This window comes from Xiphophorus couchianus, chromosome 22 (genome assembly GCF_001444195.1).
Source record: "Xiphophorus couchianus chromosome 22, X_couchianus-1.0, whole genome shotgun sequence".
Lineage (NCBI taxonomy): Eukaryota > Metazoa > Chordata > Actinopteri > Cyprinodontiformes > Poeciliidae > Xiphophorus > Xiphophorus couchianus.
The window spans coordinates 6,878,218-6,893,379 of NC_040249.1; the positions used below are offsets into that span (position 1 = coordinate 6,878,218).

General features: G+C 38.6%; 1 protein-coding gene across 2 annotated transcripts in view; it reads right to left on the reverse strand.

The window, feature by feature from the left end:
• Positions 1–291: 291 nt before the first annotated feature.
• The window catches only part of ccser2a (coiled-coil serine-rich protein 2a), a 61,010-nt gene continuing 46,139 nt past the window's right edge, over positions 292–15,162 (reverse strand). Inside the window, exons 10-11 of one of the 2 annotated variants that reach the window (XM_028007236.1) lie at positions 13,523–13,607; positions 7,585–7,783 (exon numbers count right to left, since the gene is read on the reverse strand). In XM_028007236.1, coding sequence (XP_027863037.1) covers positions 7,692–7,783; positions 13,523–13,607 — 177 coding nt within the window. In that variant the 3' untranslated portion in view covers positions 7,585–7,691. Of the gene's footprint in view, positions 7,784–13,522; positions 13,608–15,162 lie in introns of both variants that reach the window. The other variant, XM_028007235.1, reaches the window with a different exon arrangement.

The following is a 15,162-nucleotide window of genomic DNA, read 5'->3' on the forward strand; positions in this document are numbered from 1 at the left end:
TTTAAAAAAATATTGTACTGAACAATCAATATTAACATGACGAATGCAGCTATTTTACATTATTTGCATCAAAATCTAATTGCATTTAAAAAACATGGATGGATGTGTGAATATATATATATAATAGAATACATTTATAATGAGGGAAGTAATATGGTATTGTACACACTTTAGGTTGAGGTTATTTTCATTATTTCATGAAAGTTGTCTTTTTTCACCACTTCTGCCATTAGATGAGTTTCTGTGAACTAATACAGAAATACACTGACAAAGAAATTATCTCACAGCACATCTGTTACAGAATCAAACTTTATTCTTAAAGAAATACCAGCAGCAGAGTAAAAAAGACTGAAGAAATTGAGACTGTGGCTTCTTGAGATCAGCAGGTTTATTTTTCTTTGAGTTTAATGACTTGTGTGCGTTCACCTGTGGCGTCTCGCTGATCCCGCAGCATCACATTTCTTTTTTACTCACACTTCTTCATCCATCTAAGACAAGCTGCTCACATCAAAATAGCATTTTAAAGAACCAGACATAAAATATGAAAAAAAAAAAACCCACAAGCTTTTTTTTTTTTAATTTAGAACTAGGTCATTGCTTTTATCTCATACAAAATTAAAACTGAAAAAATCCCACTGAAATAAATGACAAATTTTGCCTACCTTCCATGTACAACTAGTGCAATGTAAAGTGCTTCAAATATTTTAGAAGCATAATATGCTTTCTTTTTCTATTTGCATAAACTGATGCTAAAGATTCAGTGCAACATTCTGCTTTGTTTTTTTTTTTTTTTTAGTATTGCACTCTACACTGGATTTAGGCTGTAACAGCTGAGAGCAGCTGATATAGTAGATAACGTACAGCAACCTTGTATAATATGGGAGAAAACACAAATCGCTCCACTGTTGAGCATTATCTGTAAACACTGCAAAACGTCTAGTTGGTGATTCAGCTCTGAAGAACTTGATAAGGCGAGTATTTTGTCTGATGAATTTCACAATGTACGAGTAATAGCAAATTATGCAAATCCAACTGCTGCAAGAGCAGTAGGATGAACAAATTCATCATTTCACTATCAAACGTTAAGTTTTGTCTTAAACCTGTGAGCCAGTGTGTCCTGTAAAATCAATCTTACTCATTTTACCGAAAGAACAAAATGCCATGGTCATTTTTTCTACTTTTTTTGTATGTTTTTGTAAAGCACTACTTCATTAGAATAACATATAAATTTGCAAAAACAACCCCCCATTCTGTACATATGTCTGATGACATCACATAAGGCATAAAGGAAAAGATCAGTGTACATGTGTTTGTATTGCTTTTGCGTTTTTCCCCTTTTTTATTTATGGCAAGTTTGTTTTTAGTTTTTTGTTTTTTTGGAGAGGTTTACAGCCACAGCAAAATGTTTCAGTACACTGCACGAGTTGGTTACATGCGCCAAAATTAAAACACGCGGAAGTGGTTTGTGAAGATGACCAGACCAGACTGGAATGATCAGATTTCATTATTAGCCAATCAGAAAAACTGAAATGTATTTGACAATCATTGTTGTTGCCATTTGCTTTCACTTTATGACCTAAAGCGGTATCCATTGCGGCTTAAGAATCAGGTAAAACATGTAATGTTGCACCCTTAGTAGCCCAAATAACATTTAAATGCTTCACACCTCAGATCAATTATGTGAAAAGTCACTGGTCGGCCATGAGTTCTCCCAAATGTGCCTTTTATGAAATTATCAACCTAAAAAGCACAATTTGCTGATTTCCCCCCTCATGATTCTTTTATTAAAAGTATGAGACCCATGCTTCATTACCCAGCTGTGGTTTTTAATTGTAATTACATATTGGTTAGTAGTTTAAAAAACACACAGCTGGATAGTAAAGATGATCAAGTGCTGTTGAGGTGGATATGGAATAACTGCCTCTTAAAATCAGAAGAGCCATTTAATCTTTCCCTCCTGGTCGTGAGCACATGAGGGGGTAGTAAAAAAAAAAACTGTAAGCAGCAGTGGATAATAATTTTTTATAACAGCCTTCAAATCAAACATTTTAAAAAGTCACTTTATTTCTATATGAAATTTCTATAGTTTCATTTGGATAAAATCATGTCCCGTTTTTATTTTTTTTTTATGTGAAATGTCAATTGCATAATTGGCTATGAAATCAAAGCAAAAAGCTCAAAGCTATTAAGTTAAATTAAGCGCAGCGAGTGTAATTGCCTACTTTTATATGTCCAGTCTATATATATCCATCTTTGACATACAGTTAAGACATACGTTACCAAACGTATCATACCACTTTGTATTGTTTGTGTTACTTTGTTGTAAACCTGAAACATCAACAAATTAGTCGTTTGTAAGTTCTGAGATGTCTCCTGGTTGCTGTTGCAAGGCAAAAAAAAAAAAAAGCATCTTTAGAGATGCGTAAAAGCCCACAATAAAAATTATTAGCGGTACACTCTGTTGTCATTAAGTGTAATACTGCAGAACCTTTTTTTTTTTTTGCTCAGTAGCTTTGCAATTTGTTGGCCTTAAAACCACATCTCATATTCTAATTAATCAAATTTGGTGCTGCAGCTTTCTGGTTGTTGAGGGTTTTGCTACAGTGTAGCAAGCGAGACTGATTGGCCTGATTGCTGAATTGAGCACAGTCATTGATTTGGAGATTGGGAAAACAGAACAACACAACCCCATTTCACTTGGCATGGGTAGGCCTTGGAAAACACATCCCTCTCCCTCGCTCTCTCTTTCTGCTACGGACACATGCAAATGCTGGCAGCCAGAAGTGTCTGGAGATGCATATATACAAACTTGAGCAAACATAACAAGCTGCACTGATCTCCTATTTGGCATCGATGAGCGACCCTGCTGACAGGATCAGCCTACTCTCTGGACCCCAATGCGGATAATATCCTGAGCATTTTGTTTACCTGCCCACAACATTTAGCCTATCAACATCATTGTCCATTACAGAATCTCATCCCTTCCCTTTTCATTGTTTCACGTTGTGCGTTTTCTTTTCCTCTTTTTTGTTCTCCATCTCTGTTTCCAATTTCATTAGCAAAAAAAATGTTTTTCTTGGCTTCAAAGAACCCTGTCGACTGCTTGGCTGGTTTGGCACAATGTCGAGCCTTCCAATAGGTAAACATGCTTTGTCTGCGGTATAAATTCTCACTCACACACACGCCTGCACACACACAAGCCCTATGCACGTCCAGGGTAATCTAAAGAGATACTTAATTTCATCTGATCTGCCGCAGGATCAGTATGAACTGAATTAACTAATTTGTGTCTTGCCAAAAAAATTCACTCCGCTTGAACTTTTCTAAAATTTCATCAGGACACAGAACAATTCTGTCCACCTCAAATGACAGGCAGAAGTTCCCTAGAAGCCCGCAGTTACTCTGGAGGAGCTGCAGAGACTACCACAGCTCAGGTGGTAAGACCTGGTAACAGCAAAATTATTAATTGTGCCCTCCACAAATTTGGCCTTTTTCCCAAAAAAAAAAAGAAGACATAAGAAATCTTATTTGCAAACAGCGTTGGTAATTACAGCTGCTAGTTGATTCTAGCGCAACAAATGCGAAGAAGTTCCAAGGGCGCACGTGCAGCGTGTGGTATAGCCGTGGGAGACGATGCGTGCGTTTCCTCCGACTGTCCTCTCTCCTTGAGTTTAGCAACACTTCCTGTACACGTGAGTCTCTGCATCTCGCTTAACAACGCACACACGCTACGCTGGATCGGTGTGTGTGTGTGTGTGTGTGTGTGTGTGTGTGTGTGTGTGTGTGGGTCTGTCGCACTCCGTCTGCGCGGGGTGCATTATTGGACGCAGTAGACCGGACACCGCCAGAGGCGTACAGCGAGCGGTCACGCGGCGTGACAGAGAAGAGAGCAGCGTCGCTGTCAGAAGGCCTTTTTAACACACTGCTGCTCTCCATTCGGGGACACTTCATGAGCGTTTGACTGCGGAAAGGACTCTGCGAAGGGATGATAAACACAGCTCTCCAAAAACACCCGCAGAGAGACCACTGAAGCCCCAGAGGCTGGCTACCTGAAAACACACCGCTAATACCTTTGATCTATCCAAAGAGATGTGCGAGGAGGAAAACGGGGGGGGAGAGGGGGGGGACTGCTTGGATCCTCCCAACGGATGTACAGATAGAGTAAGACAGCAGCTTTACTTTTTTTTTTTTTTATTAATCCCTGTTAAACTGCTGTTACTGGTTGGTGTTTAGAATTAGGGTTGGCAGAAATATGTTTTGATGTCATGCCACTATATTATGGGGCCCTGAATAAAAATATCGCTTGTTTTTTTTTTTTTTTTCATTTATAATTATGTTTTTCTTGCAACACCACTGACCCTGTTTCAGCATGTGGACCATTGAACAGCTGTCAACAGGTCTGCTCTGACCAGAGAGCTCAAGCAGCGGGTTTTGATCAGGCCTGCACACTAGCTGTAACAAATAAGCAGTATTAAGGTGAGAGGTTTTCCTGAAAAATGTCAATTTGTTTTCTTAGAACAAGAAGAAATGCATTTTAAATACAACAAGGACCTCAAAATATTGGAAAAACATGTAATTGTTAGTTTATTGTTGAACATTGGGCGCTAACTGAGCTTATTAACAGCATTGTCTTTACTCTGCTCCTTCAAAAACAATGTCCACACATCACTGTATGCTAGCTTCAGCATATTGGCTCTTAAAGCCAATATGCTCTTTTCTGGTTAATTACAATAAACCAGCAAAATCCAAGCAGCCTCTTGCCACTGTGCACATAATGCACAGGTGATTGGAATTCAAAATAATGTACAGCTCTAATAAAAACAAAACTACTTTTTGCATAGTTTTCTAACCAAATACATATATTTTGTTAAGATATAACGGAAGGAAACAGATATACATAAATTAACCATTATCAAAATATATTAAAACAATCTTTTAAAATCACAAATAAAAAAGGAAATAAGTTATGCCCAATTTCATTTCAAGAGGAAGTCTTGTTCCTCCCGGGTTTGAACATGGATGGAGAGGAACAGCCAACAGAAGAACAACCCATACACAGATTGCCACTCAGATGGCAAACTCATGCAGCTTAGAGCAAAACTAAATGCTAACCAAACAATCTGCATTCAGTGTACCTTTACAAGTAGATCGCTGAAATTCAAAAGTACCCTTCCTTGGTAAACAACTCAAGGCACATTTGTTTGTTTGTTCTTGTTGTTTTTCTCTCCGTTAGCAGTTGCAATTAAGTCAAGAAGTGTTCACTTTAAAAGGTAGTAAAAGCTGAAGAAGTGCAAACTGCATACCAAAATAATGAGTTCTGTAATGATGCCCTGTGGTTTGGTTTACTTAAAACCATATCGTATGAGTGGTATTTTTCATTGTAGTTGAGCATTTCTGCGAATTGCATTTAAATCTCACTTGTAGTTTATTCCTCGTTCATTTTCATTTAAATTCTATTTCATGGCTACTGGGATTATAACCCCAGATCACATGAAATCTCTCAGCTGACCTCGTCCTGAAAGATAATTATTGGAGGCACATAACTGCAGTACTTCATAGAAAACTGTGACTAAAATATAGACAATTACTCAGTTGCTATAGCCGTTACAGAATGCACCCTTTCCAGGTAGCAAGTGATGAGTGGTCAGTATGAGACACAGGTTGTGTCTGAAAAAACCTAGTCAAAAAAATAACTAAAATTACAAAAGCACAAAGTGTTCTCTTCTTATGCAGCATAGGTTGTTAAATTAGATCATTTTAAAGACACTTTTTTCTTTTACTTTTTTATTTCTGTACATAAACCAAATCTGTTTGTCTTGTAAAGTCCCTGAAGATTACATTCATTTTAAATCTTTTGCTGTGCTTTTAAAGTAAACCGAATTTGATTCAATCTTTGAGTAATGGGAACAAATTGCTTGCAACTTCCAATATTTAGGGGTTACTTGGCACACTGGGACACCTCATGAACTTTATTCATTACGTCTACTTTAAATTGCAATATCAACAGATTTGGTTCTGTTTTTGTCTTCTAGAACTGATTTCAGGGTTTGGATATTTAAAAAAAAATGTTCTCAAACAGTGACTCTATTCCAATAAAACTTATTTTCTTCTTAGTGTTTTCTACTTATGCACACTCTCATGCCTTTAAGCGTAATTATACTGATATGTTCTGTTACTTTGACCGGGACACTGTTATTGACACAGCTTCATTAACAGAGGGGTATTGTTTTTCTCTGCTCCTATATTTACATCATAAAGCATTTCAACGGAGGGTCAACGACCCCTTTTGCTAAAATGTGCAGAGTTTGTAATGTTTACCCAAAAATATAAGCTCAGTACAGTGAACTGAGCTACAATGATGCACACAGCTATGGCGGGGGAGCTGTTTTCCTTTGCTCTTCAAAGCCCTTTCACTCAGCATATGAACACACCAACAAACACGTTTACACATGCACATATTCTCTGTCCGGAAGTGACAAGCTTCAGAGGGCTTTGACAAATTAGCTTTTCAGTCTGCTGCTGTGCTTTTCACTTTTTCTTTCGCCCTCCTCCCCCTTTTATTTATTTATTTTTTTTCAGACTCAGTCTCACTTCTTGTTTTCGCTCCCATTCCCCCCCCGGGCCTTCTAAGGCACAGCAGAGGTCACAATCACATTGACTCTGTGTTTAAAAACCAAATGCACCTGTGTGTCAAAGGGCAAAGCTGTCTAAAGTTAACAAGTCCTGGAATTTTAAACGGGACATTAGCCGGGGGCTGTTGCAAGGAAAAACAAAATGCAAAAAAGAAAAAAAAAAATGTCAAGTGCAAAGTGTGAAACTTGTTTTCCTCCACCTTCAGTATTCATTGACATGTGCAAAGCTAATGAAATTGACTTGTAATATAAAATCCATTCTGAATGACACATCCTACCATCTAGTTTTGGCAGCCAATGTAAAAATTGCACCATTAGCAGTCACAGAACAAAACTACAGTCAACCCCTAATTATCGAGATAAGTCAAAGGAAAAGGAAAAAAAAATCTACTACTAATATGGCCTGGAAAGAAGAAGTTGAATTTCACTGACAATGTCATTCGCTTCCTTGGGGAATTATTTGGCTTTGGGAGGAAGGAGTGACTCAAAGGGATCCTGACTGCCCCAAAGACTTTGAATGACACCTTCCCCAACTTTCCCTGTGAATTTCAGCGAGGCTCTGAAGTTCTGAGAGGCTGAAGAAGAGAAGTTTGACACAGCTTTGGAGCCTGCCCCCGGGGTTCGGCGTTAAAGCAGGGAAGGCCTCTCGTCGGAGGCGGCAGCTGCTTTGTCTGGTGAGCCGGAGGCCCTGAAGAACGGCCCGATTTCAGAGAGGCCGAGCCGCCAACACCAACTGAATCCGACGTGGGTGAAGACGTCGGCTTGTGGACGCGAGGAGGCTGCAGCGTGCGAGGGCGAGCCGATCTCGGCGCGTCAGAGTTCTGTGCTGGCGCAGCGGGAGCTCTCCGCCCAAGCTGCGAAGCGGATGGAGGTGCTGACGCTGGACCGTCTGTGCCAGTTATTCCCCGTGGAGCGCAGGAGCGGGGGCAGCGCAGGTTGGTCCTGGGCAGATGACTCAGCTTGTCAGAGCCACCCTCCCCTGACACGTCTACTTTAGTGGCTTCAAGAGGACGGTCATTATCTTTGCAAGTCGCTTCCTCTGATCTGCTCCGTGTGAGCTTACTGTGGCCCTCGGTGGGGAGAGTTTTTATTAATCTTTCCTGGTGCGGCTTCACGTTGAGATAGGGGTTGAAAGGCTGTAGCGTTGGAGGCTGCAGGAGAAAAAGGAAAAATAAATAAATTTTAAAAAAGAGCGAAAACAGCAAATAGTCATTGTTTCAGAGGTGGTGTGTTTGTGATCCCCATGGTAACCACGCTGCTAAGAATTTTGCTGCTGTGAATGAATTTTCAGAAAGCATACAAACATTCTGCCTTTTTCCCCACTTGCTTGTTTACTCTTCAAAATGAAGCCTGTTTTCTTTGACGGGCCCCTAACTGTTCCCAAAATGGGGAAAAGCAACGACACACAGGACGGTTTAAAAACAAGCAGGGAAGAAGTTTTTTATGTTGTACTCCTTAGTTTTGGGTTCTGTTGAGCCATTTTGCGTGTGGGGTTGTTGAACCACCTGACAATTAAACCAGAGGTATCTTAGAGACAACAAAATCATAATAAATGACAATTTTTCCCTTTAGAAGCTTGCAGTTTTAAACTGAAGCTAACCGTCTAAACCAGGACCGGTTTTGCAGTGATTTCTTCTTTCTGATCTCTTCACATTTCAGTCTTAAAAGAATTGTTTTTACAAAACAATACAGTGGTTTTTCCACATCGTTCATATCTTATGGAACTTTTCATTTTACAGCAAAGACCTCAGCATATCACATACCAACTCAAAGTAACACCTTAAACATGCAAAAAGCAATAGGTGGTGGAAAATAATAATGAACATCAAACGTAAATACTCTGTCTGGATTTTAAAACCTCATGGTGGCAGCATCATGCTGTGGGGCTCCCTCTTTTTTAGCTGAGTGAGGTAAGCTGTCCCATCTGAAGGAAACGTGTTGCAGGATGTTAAAATAACTGATAAACCTATGGTGAGGTTTCACCTTCCAGCACGACATCAATCCAATAAGATGAATGAAAAATATAGGTACAAATAGTATAAGTTGAGTAGCAAATTATTAGTATAACCTTTATTGTTCTTTTGTTCAAAATGACTTAATTTAGAGAAAAAAATACATAAACATACAACAAAAGCTGCAAGATTAGCTTGATTTCTTTATAGATCAAATATTTATGTGTAAGGATGGCCAAGTCAAAACCTAAAAAAAATCTCTGAAGTCTTGAAAAGCATAGTTTACAGGCACTTTCAATTCCCCCTGACTGAGATATTTTGTAAATAAAACTGGCTAAAAATGTGCAATGCTGATAGCAATGTAGTCTAACAATTGCAATGAAAGATGGATCTACACAGTGTTGAGATGGGATTAATCCAGAAAATTCTTGCCACACTTTTCAGATTTCTATTTAGGAAAAACACAAAATTGCGATGTTATTGTTTAATACTGGAATCTGCTGCAATTAACCCCCATTCAAGCAAATAAACTAGGAAAGCCGACCAAATACTGAAACCATACTGTTTTTTTCCAATTATCGCACACATTTACTGCAACAAATATTGTGATCTTACATATCTTTTATAAAGATAAAATAATACAGATATTATTTTATCACTATATATCCCCACAAAATCTTCCAACTGTGCAATTATACTGTGACAAAACACAAATAAATTCAAGGGGTTGTACAACATAGCAAGCCAACTTCAACTTTTCTTCACATTCACTTCAGATTTATTCCAGAAAAAGTCAATTTGTGTTCATATTCTAAGTAGCCCGGAACATCAATACAGACACTTCATGCTGTTTCTAACATGAGCCGTTGAGTTTCACATAGATCTGTAAACATCAATATCCAGACATCCAGATTCTACCTCTGGATATCTGGGCATCTGGTCTATTGGGACCTCTGTGCCTTGGCAGGATCTTGCAGTATTCAACCCACCTGAAACCATGAACAGCTACTAATGAGCCTGAATCCCATCTTAGCACAACTATGCTCCTCTGAGTAGAAGGTAAGAGGATCTCAAAGGATGCACACACACACATATACAGTATATATATATAGCTGCACTGGTCAGGTTTGCTGTGTATGTTTCCACCAGTGGTCATTTTCTGCTGTGGGTTGGGGTACAATGTTAGGCACCACAGCTCCATCTCCTGGCCCCCTGCCACACTGCAGCTTATTTTTGGACCAATTCTGCCAAGAGAAACTGTTGTTTTCTTGTCAAAGACTTGCAACTCAAACTGTCTTATGAATAAATGTTTGTGGTGCTTCTTGCATAAGGGCATATTATCTTTGCCATTCCACTATGTTATTAGTTTGTTTTCCCATATTCAGTGTCAGAGAGAAAGAACTCCTTGATGACTCTTAATAATTCAAAAGACAAATCACTATTAGCAGGAGATGTCACCATGCACTTTGTTAACAAGTGACATGAGCATAATCAACGAAGTGGATAAAACACAACTTTTATCCCATTTTATGTTTTGATCTCGTCTGCATTCACGCTGAGAAACTTTAAAAGCCGACTTTATTCTACGTTTCATCTGGAGTTCATAACAAATCCGGTCTGAAAAGTCTATTAATGGAAGCATGTCAGTAACTTGGCACCTTTAATTGTAAGGCATGTCATTAGCCCACACGGCACAGCGTATTTATACCTCCTCCTGGCTGAGGGGGAGACAGTGTGTGATGGCGGCATGACATGCCTACAGGCTTGCGGCCAGTAATTATTTGCATCTACAGGTGTCTGCTTCAGATACTCATAATTTGCAGCAATCACGCGGAGCTTTCTGATGCACTGTCATGCAGGTAAATATCTCAGCTTCTAATGATAGCTATCGCATTAACAGAAATTCACCCAAGTGCCAATTTGCGGCACCTGGATGATGTTGTGGCCAACTGCAATCTGTCTCGTCTGCAGCTTCAATCACCACGAGGAGTAAGCGAGTGACTGGAAAGCAGCATGCAGGAAGGGGAATATATAGACTGAGAAATTGTGAGAGTTTGCTGAAGGACATGATTGTAGCAAAAGCCTGGATGGGCAGCACACCCTGTGCGTCAATATTGTGATGTACCATGCTGAGGGCTGGATCGGAGTTAAAAGAACAGAGAAGTTGTTTCATGCTTTACACAGAGGACTACAGGTATGAAATGTATCTGCACCCATTAACACAGGATCATTACTAAATGTGAGTGACTTTTGAACCTTAAATGGTAAGCTGGAAAGAAAAACATGCATAGGACTTAATGTGATGGAATAAATAAACAAGACAAATCAAAGTTGAAAACAAATGAGTTCTTTTTAAACCCCACAAAGCTGATCAGCTGTGTATCACAAACATTTTCATACTCATGCTTGAACTTTTCATATTTTAATCTCAACACAAAAACAAACTATAACGTTTGAGGATTTCAGTAGGTTTGATTAAAATAGTAGTGCATGACTTTTAGAAGCGGAAGGAAAAAAGAAATATGGCTTTCAAACGCGCTACATGTTTTCAGCCTTCCTCATCAATACTTCCAGTCCCAGATGCAGCTGCAGGTCTTATGGGGTATGTCTCTAGCAGCTTTCCACATCTACTTTACTTCTTTGTAAAGAAGTTAAAAGTCTTGCAATCAGATTTAGATTCAGCCTATTCCAAAACATTGTGTAATGCAGGTTTTTTTTCTTATTACATTTTTGCAAAAAGGTTTTATAACCATTTATCATTTTTCTTCTGTGCGCATGCACTACTTTATGTTGGCATATCACAAAACCCCACCCCAGAAAAATCAGTCAAAGTTTGTGTTTGTGTCAAAATATGAACAAAAAAGGTTTTGCAAGATACTGTAGGACTCTTTATTATCATCTATAAAATCAATTTAGAATTTATGCAAAGTAAAAGCTGAAAAACCAAAAGCAAATCATGCCAACAGCTGTACAAGGACATGCTTCTGTCGTGCCCTCTGACACCAAACTCCAGTGCAGTGTGTTGGTCTGAGGGAGCAGCATCTTCACATTAAAGAAAGGGTTACTGTACCACGCTGTGTCAGTGAAGTAGTGCACTAGATGTTCCACTCCTAGCCCAAGGCGTTATGCAATGAGGAGGCAAAGGCAGAGGAGAATGAATGAGAGAGGTTCAATCACATTCAGATTTTTTGAGAGACAGAGTGTAAACTTGAGAGGAGGATGGGATTTTGAAGACAGGCAGCATGGATAAAAATAGCTGCAGGTTAAAGAGAAAGAAGTACGTATTTATTTTATTTATTTAGTTTTTACTGTGCTGGATATGTTTTTCCCAGAAGTAAAACAAAGCTTCAAAACAAGGTCATATGTTAGGTGAAAACACAAACTCTTGCAATGTCAAGTGTAGTTAGAATTTTCCTAATTAACTTCAATCTCTAATTCTTTAATCTGAAAATAAAAACCTCCACTGGCAAAATATTGTTTTTTTTTTTTCTTTAAAAAAAATTACTGTTCACTGCTATTAGACTGGCAGCTAATAGCACCTTCATTGAACACTGCTATATTTATGTATGTAAAAACATTTCTAAACACTGAAATAACTTGATTGTGCTGAAATAAATGTACCTCGGCTACATTTTTTTTTCCATATTCCTTATCAATAAAAGGCTGAGTCCTGGGGAGACACAAAAAAGAAAGCAGCGTGGATAGCTTTATTCACATCTTTCTTCTTTTTGTGTTTTTCACTCACATGTGCATTTTCAGAGGGCTATTCACCTATTCTTATTGTTCTTTGCCTACCTTGTCTATCCACTAACACCACTACACTCACAAAAGCTTTGTTGTTATGCTCAATAAAGCTTTTGGTTGTGACAACAATCTCAACATTTCTTCAGTCTTGTCATTTTTAATAAAGTCCTACTGGTTTACTTTCAGGCTTATGTTTATAGCAAAGAGTGTGTTGTGTGTTTTACTCTTCAAGGGCTGAATATACATTGCCTGTATGGTGAGCTGGTATTTTATTCATGGACATAACATATTGAAACTATCCCTGCTGTAAGCTGGAGTAGATATATTATCAATAAATTAATAACAACGTGCCTTGAAAGTCGACAAAAAGACAAAAGAAAAAGAAATCAATAGCAGAGATGCACCAATTTGAATCTTACTACTCATCTCCAGTAAAGGGTTCAGTTGTCGACTGATTTGTTTGAGATCTAGACTTTAAAAACAGTATTAACATATTTTATTGCATTTCTGAAGGTACTATTGTTTTAAAACAGAGAACAGAGAGAAAGGAGAACAATCAGAGTTTAGCATATTTATCAAATAAATTGTTTAGTGCTGAAAAACATCAGTCTGTTGATAATCCCTCAAGAATGTGTATACCCTTACCTCAAATCTAGCTTGTTCCATGACAGAGTTTAAAAGCTCAAAAGGACAAAAGTGAGTAATTTTGGTTTGCTACGTTTAGCTTTCTCTCGCTCTCTCGCAGCCTGAGAGGTCTGGAGTTCTCTTTGAAAAATATTCTCACGTATTTCCTCCGATCTTATTTTTGAACACCTCATCTGTACTGAAAATAGCTATGTTTGAATCTTCTTCACTCAGCAACAACGGTGGCCACACTGAAGATCACAGTTTTCACAGACCAAAACAAAAACAAAAAAAATGCTGTTCCCTTTATATACATTGTGTGTCTTTTTCATTTATCTGTTTAGTTACTTGCTTATTCTTTTGTTTGTGCATAATGTTTTCCAGTTTTTATATAATGTAATCTCCGGTATAATCTGGTTTGAGCAAAATTTGCCTGCAGCTGTGAAACACATCCCTCACAAACACAATAAATATGCAATTGACTGAAAATCTGGTTGAATTTATTTGAACACATATGCATTTTGTTATAGAATGTTAGAGAAGCGTCAGCAAAGAATGTTAGTAACTCACTGTGTCTGCGCTGGGGCATGCTGGTACGGATCAAGCCCTGCTGCTGTGCATGCCAAGGGGACAACAAGGGGTTGGGCAGCACACCCTGTGCAGAGCAAAGACACAAAGGACAAAAGGTATGACATACCCAAGCACACACGCACACACACACACGCCCACACGCACCGTAAGTCCTGCTCAAAGAAGTAATTGGCCCTTTGTGCAAGACATCACGCACTTCGGAAAGCATCCCACTCTGCTTTTACAATCACCAAAACAACCTATGTGTGAATGAATTCTTGTAAAATTAGTAAAAAAAACAGATGGTAGCCTAAAATCGCTTTTATTCAGTTGATTTTGCAGTGAAAATTGTCATAGGGTGCTGCGCAGTCAGCTGAACAAACACACAAGGTTGCAAATCAAACATAGTAGCCTATACCGTTTGATGAGGAAATAAGATTGAGATGGATAGCAGCCATCATTCATAAGGACTGGCAGCCCCGGGTGTATATGAGGATTTGCAGTGAACACTTTTACAAGGTAAAAAGATTAACATTCATATACTTCATAAGAAATAAAGATTAGTGAGATTAAAATATTGCAATTTAGAGAAGATACGCGTATTTGATCATGGAGAAAAATGCCCCATTGTCATGTAGCCAATACTTTTGTGTGATTTGTAGTCTGCTCTGTTGTAACGGGAAGTGCTGTTTATGACATATAAATGTGGCCTGAATTCAGAAAAAGAAAAAGTCGCTGATTTGATCAAATCAACAGACTCAGAGAAGCTATGAGTCGGTTTCTAAGTAGTATCTCCAACATTTGGAAATACTATTGTCTATGAACCCCACCTAGATGCGCTACATCCACAGACTAATTATTTTGACATGAACATATAGAAGCCATGGCTATATTGGCAAAAACAACTTGGGAAAACTTCACTTCCGACATCTTTCATGGCCCCACAATGCGATTTGGTGACATAGTTGTAGAAGGCCGATAGTGAAGCACCAAGGCATTGTTAGCAAGTATGATCTGTCCTGTTAGCACATTGCACAAAAACAAAGCAACATACAAACCTTCATTCTGCAATGTAAAGACATGTAAAGACCGAGGCCACTGAAAAGTTTTATTTCTTAACATAACTTTATTATGTTATTTGACCTGTTCAGTTTTCTTTGCAGGGGAATCACTAACACACAAAAAATTATCTATGTAGGACACATCCAAGTATAGGAAGAGTATATTTCATAAAACAATTTCTCAGCATTATTCTATATGGGCTGTATGTCCAAGAACAAGAAAAGGACCAATAATACACCAATAATAGCTTTTCTAACCTCTCAATAACACCTTGCGTCCTGATCAACTTGCATCTCCTTATCAGTAATGCAGTGATTTTGTTTCTTCACTGTTCATCTTATCGTAGCGTAACATATTTGCATCTTACCTATTGAGCTATAGCAAGTGTGGCACACCACCAAAAATAGGTGCATTAGAAATGATGTGACACAGTGCAGCCCTGACTCTGCATAATGCATGATGTGATGCATAGTGCTGAAGCTATGCATGTGGTAATAAGCATAGCAGCAGCAGCAGAAGGGATAGTCCAGTCATGGAGGCTGTTAATCTTTGGCTGTATCGACTAGAACGGTTCTCTG